This window comes from Pseudorca crassidens, chromosome 4 (genome assembly GCF_039906515.1).
Source record: "Pseudorca crassidens isolate mPseCra1 chromosome 4, mPseCra1.hap1, whole genome shotgun sequence".
Lineage (NCBI taxonomy): Eukaryota > Metazoa > Chordata > Mammalia > Artiodactyla > Delphinidae > Pseudorca > Pseudorca crassidens.
Window position 1 is genome coordinate 20,713,972 of NC_090299.1, and position 12,728 is coordinate 20,726,699.

At 37.3% G+C, this 12,728-nt stretch overlaps 1 protein-coding gene across 3 annotated transcripts in view; it reads left to right on the top strand.

Moving 5' to 3' along the window:
• The window catches only part of PRDM5 (PR/SET domain 5), a 207,742-nt gene extending 197,828 nt beyond the window's left edge, over window positions 1-9,914 (top strand). For all 3 annotated transcript variants that reach the window (XM_067735178.1, XM_067735179.1, XM_067735180.1), the window contains one exon: window positions 7,982-9,914. In XM_067735178.1, coding sequence (XP_067591279.1) covers window positions 7,982-8,146 — 165 coding nt within the window. In that variant the 3' untranslated portion in view covers window positions 8,147-9,914. The remainder of the gene's footprint in view (window positions 1-7,981) is intronic.
• The last annotated feature ends 2,814 nt before the right edge of the window (window positions 9,915-12,728 follow it).

Here is a 12,728-nt window from a genome sequence, read left to right on the forward strand (position 1 = left end):
TTACGTATTTGTTTGTTTAATTATTTATCATTTATTATAAGCTCCATGACAACAGAGTTTTTCGTTATTGTTTATTGCTGTATTCCCAGCCCTAGAACAATGCTTGGCGTATGAGAAGCAGTCAAAGAATATTTTAAAGGAATGAACAAATGCATCAATGACCACTGTCTTAGTTTATGTCCAAATCATTTCTGGCTTGGTGTGGAACATTGTTTTGGCCTCCCTGATTCCAGTTGTGTACTCTCTAGCTTGCTAACTAAATTATACTTCAGTTTCAGTCTCTTCTTCAAGTCCCACCGCTTGCAGAATATACATCCTTCCAGTTTCTTATGATTATCAGGGTCTCTAGGATTTGGTTCCAGCCTTCTAACTTCCTTTTCAAGTTGTTCCCCTAACAGTGTCTCATCTTCAGCCTCAGTGAACAGTTTTCGTTCCCCACCTGAGCCTTGCTGTTCACTCCTCTGTGCCTTTGTACATCTCCTTCCTTCTCCCTGGAACGTCACTCCCCAGCTTAGGACGTGGTAACCCCTGTGCATCCAGGAAGAGTCATCGCACCCTCCCGTGTGCCTCTCTTGGCATTATGTTCATGGCATTGCAAGTGTTTCTCCTGACGCTGTGGACTCCACTGAGGCAGGGCAGAGCGCTCTTTGTCACTGTTCTCCTTACTGAAGTGGTAGACACATTGTATGCGATAAATATTTGTTAACTGAAGATGTCTGTATACAATTCTAACATTATCTCCAAGGACTTTCTATTAAACATGCTGTTTTCCTTTATCTTAAGACAAAATCAGTTTACCTCTAGCCAAGAGAAGGAATAAAATATTTTCCCATTTTTGGGGAATGTGAATTAATACTAAGTTGGAGTAGGCTGAAGGGTTGTATGAGAATCACATGTGGAAAGAAAGAAAAGGAAGCATCTCTGTTGCACTGTTGGAACTCCTTGCTCTTCCCTATTTTTAAAATGACTATAAAAGACCTTACATTTGGCTGATTTATACAGAGCATCAGTTTGAAGTCTCTTAATGACTGCATTTAAGTTCATGAGAACACAGCTTTTAATGTCTAGGTAGTCAGTTTCACAACCGTGACATCAGCTACTCTCTGCTGACATTTAATCCTCTGCCTTGGCCCTCGTTCAGCAGTCTGTTGGATTGTTCCAATCCCATGTCCTATTGGAGCTTCTCGAACTCCTTAATTCTGAGCCGTCATCAATGACTTCGGCATCCTGCCCAACTTCCTTTCCATTTCTCCAGCTTGCCGCTGCCGTAATTTTCCCATGGTGACTATGTAAATGGACTTGAACTTCGTATCCCTCACAACACACTGGTGAGCTGAACTGTCTGAGAACCTCCTTTATTTTTTCAAAGAGATGTTTATTCCTTAAAAATGGTGTCAGCCAGGCAAATGGAAGAAAGTGTAGTGGGCTCACATGTCTCTGTTTGAAGTGAGAGACTTTTTTAATAGTTGGCCCTTGGGGGGTGGTATAGACTCTGAACCCAGACTGTCTGGGTTTAAATGCTGGAAACCACTTCCTCATTCTGTGACCTTGGGTAACCTGCTTGAGACAGAAGTGTGTGTGTCAGTTTCCTTCTGTGAAATGGGGATGATACCTAAAAGGGTGGTTTGTGAAGTTTGAACAAGCTAATGGTTAGAAATTGCCAAGGGTCATTCCCGGCCCACGGTGAAAGCGGATGTCAGCCCTTAAACCTAGTCCCTGTGCCAGAAATAAATGACTGTAATAAAACAGTGAACAAGACGCCATGTCCCCTGCCCTCATAGAACTCACATTCTTGTGGAGTACAGACTTAAACAAATAAGCCTGAATAGATGTCTCATTGCATTTTATGAAAAAGGTTGGGAAAGGAAAAAATGGGGTGGGCTGGGAAAGAGTAGTTAGGGAAGAATTCTCTGAGAAAGTGACTCTGAGTAACCTAGAAGATGAAGAGTAGCCATGGGGGAAAGAGCATTCTAGGCTCAGGGAACAGAATAAATCAAGGCTTGTGAGTGGGAAAGAGCATGCAGTGTTAGGGGAAGTAAAAAGGCAGGGGGAGCTGGAGCCTGGGGAGAGAGGAAGAGGGGGGTGCAAGGTGAAGTTGGAGAGCAAACTGGTAGCCTTTCAGCCACATTAAGGAATTTATTTTGAATCTGATTTCAACAGGAAGCCATTGAAGAGTGGTATCTATTGTTCTTTTGACGTGAGGTTTAGAGAAGGAGCCAGGGAAATAGAAAATAGGGAACCAGTTTTAATTCTGTCTTACGTACGATCACAAATGTTCATTTATACTTATAAAAACAATTTAGAGTTTCTTTTACTTGAAAATAATTTCTAAAGACACCTTCTTTGGTTTCTCCAGAATTACTCCACAGCCTTTGGGTTACTTACGTTGCTCACAGGGATTGTATCTATCAATCACCTATCTACCTTTCCCTTTCTTTCTTTCTTTAGTTCAACAAATATTAATGGAATGACTACTCTTGCCTTCCTGTTCCTTAGGACTAGTAAGGAGAGACATTAAAAAGCACACAAATAATTAATTACACTCGAGGTAAGTGTTATAAAGGAAAAGTAAAGGCTACTATGAGAGCATTTAACAGAAGACTTCTGTCAGAAAGATCATACAGGCCTCCCTGAGGAATGCATAGGAGGCAGCTAGAAAAAGAGAAGTGAGAAAGTACTGAGGCAGGAAGGCTGTGGTGTCTTCAACAGCCTACACTATAGCTGATTAGTTGGGCTAGAGTTTAGGAGTTTCCCTTAAAGTAAGTAAGGATCCAGTAAGGACCCATGGAACAGTTTTATGTAGTAAAATGACATTTATGGTTTTAAAAATCCCTCCACCTGCTGGGTGGAGCATGGACAGAAGGGGATAAGGATGGATGCAGAGAGATTCAGATAGTATTTATCACCTGGGTCCTTTTGACAGTGTAAAATTGTCCATACATTACAGGGAATTTGCATCTCCTCTCCTATATAAAATGCATGGAGCAACCCCCATTCTTCAGGACAGTTACACACCTCCTTTAGTTCCAAACATTTCCTGAGGGGAGGGGAAGCTGTACCACCTCTTTGAGAACCACTGACACTGGCTATTGCAATAATCTAGGCTTTGGTTTCCAGAGTGAGGAGCTGCGTATCCCAGGAGGCCTAGGAGACATCCATTGGGAAACGGGAAGGAAAGATTACAGTTGTGATCCCTGCTTATTGTGTATTTTAAAACAAAGAACTTAAACTTCAAAGAACTTAAAACAAGAAATTACACTTTATTATCATTGAATAGCGGGGCTTGACTTTGGTGCCCTTGTTAACAGCTGGTTTCTTGTGATGTACGGTACTAAATGTGATCTGAGGGAAGAGTGGCAATTCCATGGCGATGCAGATTGTCACTTGTTTGTTTTCCGTGCTTGCAAGGACTGCGATTTATGTGTTCCCAGTTAAGTGGAGATATGGATTCTGTTATCTGTTTTTAAACAAAATAATCTTGTACAAAAGAGTCCTTTACAGAAACTACAGATTGAAAATAATATTAATAATACAGACACAAGGCAACAAAAAGAAAACAACAGAGTTAATATTACCAGTCAGCAGCAAATTTAGATTAAACAAATGACACCATCATATCTGGAAAAAAGTAAACCAAAACACTGAAATTATCCAGAAGACATTTGAAATATGTTTTTGTCTACATTTTTCTTAAAAATGACTGACCCTAAATATCATATCTTAGATGTTGCCTAATGAAAATATGAAGTCATAATTATTAATACAAAAACATTTATTTCATCTTTTTCAAATTCTCTTAAAAGTTTGTCTCTAATAATATAATTTATAAATACCTTAGTACACTTGGTATATTTTATTTAAAAGTACAGATAATAGGTGCATGCGGAAATGTTTTCTTATTGCTGGAGAATCACTGGTCTAGGCAGGTAATGGTTTTCACTCGGGTTGTGGCAGCACAGATGGTGACAATTAAATGTCTTCTAGAAATGTGTACAGGGAAGAAGTGGTAATTGACTAAATGAGGTGGGGATGAGGGAGACATTGGATCAAGGCTGACTGCCAGATTTCCAGCAAGTGTCAGATGGATGGCACATTTTTGTTTTGAGAATTAGATTTGGGAGACAGAGTCTTTTTTTTAATTGAAGTATAGTTGATATACAATGTTATATAAGTTACAGGTGTACAATACAGTGATTCACAATTTTTAAAGCTTATATTCCATTTGTAGTTATTATAAAATATTTGCGATATTTCCTGTGTTGTATAGTATATCTTTGTAGCTTTTTTTTTTTTTTTTTTTTTGCGGTACGCGGGCCTCTCACTGCTGTGGCCTCTCCCGTTGCGGAGCACAGGCTCCGGACGCGCAGGCTCAGCGGCCATGGCTCACGGGCCCAGCCGCTCCGCGGCATGTGGGATCCTCCCGGACCGGGGCACGAACCCGCGTCCCCCGCATCGGCAGGCGGACTCTCAGCCACTGCGCCACCAGGGAAGCCCTGTAGCTTAATTTATACCCTATACTTTGTACCTCTTAATCCCTTACCACTATATTGCCCCGCTCTCCTTCCCTCTCCCCACTGGTAACCGGTAGTTTGTTCTCTGTGAGTCTGCTTCTCTTTCGTCATATTCACTAGTTTGTTGTATTTTTTCTTTAGACTTTAGACTTACTGCGTTTGCAGCACCAGTGAGCTATCCAGCAGGCATTTAGATCCTCCACTGTGCAGATCAGGAGAGAGGACTTGGATCAGAGATAAGATATTGGCGAGTATCTCCATATAAACAGTAACAAAGAGCATGACTATGATTAAGGTCGCCAGGGGAGAAAACACCTAATGAATGAAGAAGTGGGCTAAGGAACAGGTACTGAGATCCAGACTTCAAGGTTAGGGTGGAGGAGGAGCCTGTACAGGAAAATGGCCGGAGGGGGGGGGGGGAAAGGCCAGAAAAATAGAAGGAAAACAAGGAGAACAGGTCCTAATGGAAACTAAATGAAAGGCAGGAGGGAAGTGGCCAGGTATGTCAAATGATACTGAAACTTCATGTTAAATGAGGATCCAGGAGTCCCCATTCCATTTAGCCATGTGGAGGTGGTTGGTGACCTATCGAAGCTGTTCAGGGAGTTACAGCACTTGACGTATCAGTGTGATGGCAGTGAGCTTGAGGCACGCATGGAAGATGAGGATGTAGAACCTTCACTCAGCCAGCGGTATTTTTTGCATTCCAAAGTAACATTTGGAAGTTTGTTTCCTTTTTTGTTCTAGAAAAATTAGGAAATACAGAAGGGAATAAAGACAGAAATGAAATGATTCCAAATTTCTCAACTGATGTCAACTAATATTAACATTAATCTCTTGATATTTTCTTCCAATACTTATTTATACAGATACAGTTACCATCTTTATTTCAGTATTGTAAATTGTGCATTAATTTTATTCTGTTTTCTTCCCTTTACATTTTCCCTTGCCTTTTTTTACATATTTTTTGAAGTATGATCTTTTTTTTAACAGCTGAGAAGTATCTCTTCTTCTCGTTATATCAAAATGAATATCCTCATTAACTTTGGGCAAATAAGTTATTTGTAATACTCCACTTTTATAAATAATTCTGGGATGAACATTTTATATATACATCTTTGACTAGGAGCTATCATACTGGTAGTACTCCTGGCTCTTTTAAGGCTTGTGAAAATACTAATAATCTCTGTCCGTCCAAGGTGCTTTTGAGGAAGCGCTACTCGGTACGGTTGCACTGTCATCAGCACCATTTTCTACACTTAGGCACATTCCAATCCCCCTTGTAAAATTATGTTTGGGTGTGTGTGTTGTTTTAAGTACATTTCTTGAAAATAGCATGTGTTTGCATTTTCCATTTTACCCTAATTTCAGAGCCTTTAAGGGTACTCAGTATTTTATATCACTTATCATAACTCATGTATTATATAGTCTGTCATTGTATTTTATGCTCTCTCATGTTCCTGGGTCTTTGCTTTTTATCCCGATTTTTACTGCATGACATGAACTTACCTGGCTTTGTTTTTCAGTGACTTTAAAGGTATATAGTCTGTTTTAAATTGTGATTGTAAAACTTATGTTTACAAAGGTATTTCATAAGAAGAACGTCCTTTCCTCAGATTGATTGGAAGCATTATGTTTGTCATGGAAAATTGTTTGCTTTAAATTCATTTGTATATTGCAGGGAGCTGCTACTCTTTATAGTAGCTGTGTTCTCTCTCGGACCCCACATGTGGTAGCTGTTGTAGTCTCTTCTTTCCAACCTGCTGATGATTCTTTTTGCCAGAGAAGATGAAAGAGAAAAACTAGGCACTAACATTTATTGAGCGTCTTCAGTACAACATCCATTTGCATAGATTACCTCATTTAATCTTAGTATTAATTCTGTGAGATAATGATCATTGTGATCATCTTATAGGTGAGGGAACTGAAGTTAAAAGGCATGGTTTGTTCATTTAAACTTCCTTAGGAAGTGATAGAATCAGGTTGAAACTTGGTTAGTTAATTCAACAAATACTTATTTAGTGCTACTCTATAGGCACTGTCTTATCCCTTAGGATATATGAGTGAATAAAATATATGAAGATTCTCTGCCTTCATGGATCTGAGGTCAGGGTGCCAGAGTAGTTGGGTCTTTAGTGAGGGCCTTCTTCCTGGTTATGCCTCACATGGCCTTCCTTGGTGTGTGCATGCAGAGAGAGAGAGAGAATCTGTGTCTCTTCCCGTTTTTATAAGGGCATTAATCCCATCACTCCATCCTCATGAGCTCATCTAACCCTAATTATCTCACAGTGGCTGCACCTCAAACACCATCACATTAAGGATTAGGGCTTTAACTCATGAATTTTGAGAGGACACAAACATTCAGTCCATAGCAAAGGACACAAACATTTAGTCTGTAGCAAACTCTAAAACTTATTTTATGTCACACTATGCTACTAATGTGTAATTCAAAATACATTATTATTGGATTACTCCCTCTCTTCACCAAACTGGGGGCTTGCCCTTCTGTGTTTCTTGTTGCTGAGCATGTAAAATCCTGCTTCTCTCATAAAGAGAGAGTGAATTTTTTATTTGCTTTTGTATTTTCACATGCTTCACCTCATTCAGAACTTCAGCTTTCTTTCCAGTATTTTTACAAGGCTTTACCTCTCCCATTATATTCACTATGTTTTTCAGGGAATTTTCACATTATTTAAGTATTTTATTTTATCGTGCATGTGCTTTTGAAGAATTTCATGTAAATGGAATTTTTGTGAATAACAGCAAACTTTGAATGAAAATTTGGTATTATAAAAGAATTCCATTTCATTTTTACTTTTGAATAACTATGCCTCACATCTTCTGGGTTAATTTAATATTTTAAATTATTGGGCTGTTTAATGTCTGTTGAGTCAGGTGGCAATGTCGCAGAGCTTACATGAAGAAAATGTGAAGTATTTTTAATTGGAAATAAAGAACTGGAATAGTGGATAACGAACTTCTGCTTAGGATGCTTAAAGCAGTGTTAACCTTTTACTTCACACATGGGTCCAGATTGAAGGGATCACTGGTGAGACATGTCTTGTGCTATTTATGCCATATACTAAAAAGATGCCCTCTAGATCAAGGCATTTTGTTTAAGAGGTTTAACGTGAAATTGTTAATACACTGAATTATGGGGAGGAAGATACTGTTTCCAGGGAGTTGTGTCTTTAGAGATGTTTAAAAATATAGTAGCTGGGGGAAGGGAGAGTGGTTGGGATGCAGAGGACACACATTAAATGCAAACAACTCTTGGAACTATAATTAATTTTCTTTACCTTTTACCTTGGATGTTAAGTTCCATTTATTTCCAGAGCACTTTTGTTCTTAAGCCTGTCAGTATATAGTTGATAATAGGAATTTGCATATTGTATTTTGTGTAAGTGATAACTCGGTGTATCTTCAGATTTTTCAATATAACGTGATTGGTATCTTTGGGTCTTTTCTAGGTTTGTGACTTGGCTTTTAGCCTGAAGAAAATGCTGATCCGACACAAGATGACTCATAATCCTAATCGTCCACTGGCAGAATGCCAGTTTTGCCATAAGAAGTTTACAAGGAATGACTACCTCAAAGTGCACATGGACAATATCCACGGAGAGGCTGACAGCTAATGGTAGCTGTAAAGGAATTAAGCCATTCAGAAGGGCTCCTAATACGAAACCCAGATTTCTCTCAGCTGATTAGCATAGCAGAAGTAGCGAAAAGTAATTCACTGGTCTCATAGTTCTTATTTGCCTACCTTTAGAGTCTGTAGATACATATGCAAAAAAAAAAAAAAATCCTACTTCTGTCAAGAAGTGGTACAAATGGAAAAAAATAACTTTGTAGCCTCCCAAAATACTACTTGTGTTGTGTCTTATAAAAGTGGAAAAAGGAGCCATGGCTCTGCTTGGCCATCTCTCTATAGTGAAGTTTATTAACAAGCTCCGTATTAGGCATTTTTTATTTTATTGTTATCCTTGTGTGTGTGTGTGTGTGTGTGTGTGTGTGCATTTGTGATGCTGGTTATTGCAACTGGTTATTACTAGTTTAGCCAGAAAGAGATTAAGATTTCCAAGATATTTCACTGCAGATAAAGGATAAGAGGCAAGAGTTTGCAAAGTCTCAAGCATGATAACGGGATAAAACTTGCTAAAACAGGCCAAAAGTTGATCTTAGTTAATAAATAGCTCCTTATAACAGATCAGTTTAAAATAAAGAGGTATTTAAGGACTGAAACATTGATTGAAATGTTGTGCATTTTAGACAATTCTCAGGAAACATTATTTCCTCTCATCAGTCATATGCTGACATTCATGGTCTAGATAAGATCAACACAAAATATGACCATAACACTTAAATATTTATCAGGCTGATCCTCCTGAATTTATACTAGCGAGCTTTAGAAATTAACAATATATAAATATATATAACGAAAAATGGAAACAAAATAGGTTCTCATTATCTGTTGACTGACAGGGTAACAGGACAGTAGGTGTATTACAATATTAGTCATGATACACCTGGACCTTTACCCTCTCATTTCATCAAAGTGCGCAGAACATATTAGTGCAGACATAACAGAGTCCTCAGAGCATTAACATTCTGTTTCACAAAAGACATTTTTCAGAATCTTGGCAGTAGATGATTCTGAAACACTTCTGAATTACTCTCAATCCTATATAATTAGGAATCCAGAATAAAAAACATAAACCTGGCAATTGTTATGATTGAAATTATCACTGATGCTTAAGGGGAATTGAAGCAAGAAGCATAATTTCTTCCTTTAGGTTATATTTCAATTAAATACTTGAGAGCAACATACAATGAACAGCTTGTTTTGGGAGAAGAGAAGAGAAAATGTAATAGTGTTGTCAAAGCAGTGTAGAAGAATCCAAAAACCAGAAAAAAATTAAAATGAAGCCCAATTCATGAACCTTCCTATTTGGAGACCATTCCGAAGAGAGAGGAAGTACAATTTTAAGGAAGTTTTTTAGTTTTACTGATTTCTGGAGAAAGGTTACCTGAAGACAGTTCTTTGAAGTCAGGAATCTTGTTTTAGAATTATATTTATGCTCAGTTGCAGTTTTAAAAAGAAACATAAAGATTCGTTATAGATGTTTTAAACTCTGTGAAAATACTAAATTTGAGACTCGCCAGAGACAATTTTAAAAGATATAAATGCCCAGATGATAATTTAGAAGATATCTAATAAGTATGGCTATATGTAGCATCTGTTCTGAAATTATAGACTGTATTTTATACACATAGATTTTGGTCTTGTTTCTTCTCACTGTGTCATTTGTTTCAGTAGTATATTTTTAGATCTAAAGTGTTTTCAATTTAACATGACAGTGTGCTTAATATCATTTGAATATAAAAGGACAGCTGTAAAATTTAGTAGTGTGTATTATTTAAACACGATCTGCTCATTGCTTTGGATGCCGCCTTCTCTGTATGGGATGCTTCATAGCCCGATTATGTGATGAATGTGAAACTTGAAAGGAAGCCAAATACCAATTTTGTATAATCTCAGTGACTCACAATTTACAGGGCTGCTGAGGAAATTACCCTCAAAACCATGTCATGTCCATGCTGCGGAGTGAGCTGATGACGATGAGGTGCTGGACCTGATGAGGCTGAAGGTTTGTAGTCAAGCGAAACTTTAGAAAATGGTGTGGAGAGACCTACTGGTACATCATCCTTTCTTTTGAAAGCACTGAAACCAAAACAGGTCCTTAAAAGACTCTTTGCGTGCTGTCACCTTTTATCCAAAAGATGATTGATTATTTATAAGCATTTCAGATATATTAGTATTTGTATCCTGGAAGTATTAAATCACTTAGCAATAACAAAAAGATAAGAAGTGATTTGGTTTAATTGAGAAATTAAGAGCATGAATGAGACAATCATAGAGGGAAAGACTTAGAGGCAAGCTGGAGTGCAGGTACTCACTTGGAAGTATCTTTCTCTTCTTTTCTGCTGTAGAAGGTTATGGCTCCTGTACTATCCTGGGAAAAGGCCAAACTCTTACCCTGAAGTCAGGCCTAAGTAATTTTGAAAGGTATTCAATAATACAGGTAGGTTCAGATATGCTTTTATATCTTTGTATATTAACATTCAAGATATTTGTATATCTAGAATTTCTTTTTGCTTTACAATCACTGGCTTCTATTATTTTTTTTTCCATTCCCTTTTTTTTTTTTTTTTTGGTCAGGGGAGGTAGTTGTTGGCTCTACCGAACACTTTGTTGATTAATCGTGATTAACAGTTGCAGCATAAACGTATTCATTGGTGATTCATTCTTGGGTTTACACAGGATAGTTAAAATGCTACTTCTAAGAAACATTTTCTATATCCGGGGTGTGTGTGTGTGTGTGTGTGTGTATGCAGAGGATCACTTTTATGAAATGCTTACATGCAAATACATTACTTTGTTCAAAACTCTTCTGACCTATTTGGCAGCCAACTCATTGGGTAAGTGTGAATATGGATCACAGAAGGTCTTATAACCTTAGGTTTTGCATTCAATTTTATGTGCTGCTGCCTCTCCCAAAGCTGAAAGGGAGGGAGGAAAAAAGGATAGGTACTGGAAATATTCATTTTTTCCTTCACAAATCTAAATGTTGCTTGTGAAAACTCATCTTGGGGTTGTGAATATATGGAGATGGGTAGGTAGGAGGAAATGTGTCTATTTAAAACCCTAAGATTTTATCATTAATGATGAGGTTTATTTGCATGTACATATATAAATGCAGTATTTGTGAATATAGCAGAACTTCAATAGCACTTTTATTTTATTACGTCTGTAAGCTATATAATCACTACCACAGTTGGTGTTAGCATTGTCTTTTACTACAGGACTGTAACTAGCAGAGTTCTATCGTAAAATCCAAATGAACATTTTAAAGTTGTTTTTGATGAAGAAAACATAATTTCCATTACTCCCAGACCTCCTGTTTTATAGTTTATTTCTAAGCATTTCTAGATCTGGAAAGTATCTCTACAGTTAAGCCGAGTTGATTTCAGGGCCACAGGAGAGAACACTGTCTTTAATTCTCATCTGATTCTTGGTCAAACGTAAACACCGTGTGAAAAGCAACATTACTACTAATAAAAGAAACTTGACTTATAATATTATTTCTGATATTCACAAATATAATTTAAGGATGATTAAAGTTATGGCTAATGTTTTAGGTGTTCCTTTTTTTAAAAGTGGTGTTTCATCATTTTGGTGTTGTCTCAGTCTTGTGAGGTTTCCCTGATACAAAAAAAATCATCATCATCATGGTGATTCTCCAAGTAGCAGATTTAGAAATGATACATTCATGTAACTTTGATCTGTCAGAATTCATTTAACTAGCTGAGGTACTAGTTCTTTGGAATTTTCATAGCCTTAACTATCTTGGGCTCAAAACTGTGTTATCACTGCTGGTTGTTAATTTGTTGTATGACAGAATAAAAAACTAACTCTGGAGCCTTCAGTCTGGGCCATGTGAGAATATTCTAGATTTCCTAGGCCCATGGACTAGTACAGAATGCAAAGGGGATCTTATCCCAGAATGGTGCTGCTATTCCAGTGTCAAAGTTTACTTTCTACGTTTTTTAAAAAAAATGCTTAACACAATACTGTAAAACAGCATATATAAAAATGTTTATATTTGTTACAAAATAGGCTTCCTAAATACTTGGTATATTTAACTTCCTAACCCTGCAAACATTTAGGCACTTAGAGTAAGTTTTTATGCCACCTTGGCATATTCCATAGCAAAAGGAAACTAAGATTTTAGGTAATATTGACCATTCTTGTGCTGAAAATTGAGAAGGGACATGGGACCACTGAAACTTGATCTAAATTAACGTAAAGGAGTTTATATAGAATATCACTGTTTCTGACAAGAAACACTGTAGACTTACTAGGAATTAATTACGTAGTAAGCACACACACACAACACGCATTTGCCTCTGCAAAATAATATAGAAATGAAAAGAATTCCAGCTTGTCGTGGACACCTCATTTTAAAATTTTGTCTTCTTGGAGAAGAAGACAAATAATGCTCTATTCCTTAAAGTTAATTTCATGTGACATCTTTTACATAATGTTTTGACTGGCATACCTTTTCCCCCCATTCTTCTACTACAGACTATTCTTAGAGTATATGTACATTTTGGATGTGTTTCTAATAAAGGACTTACGGTAAGATTTCACATTTT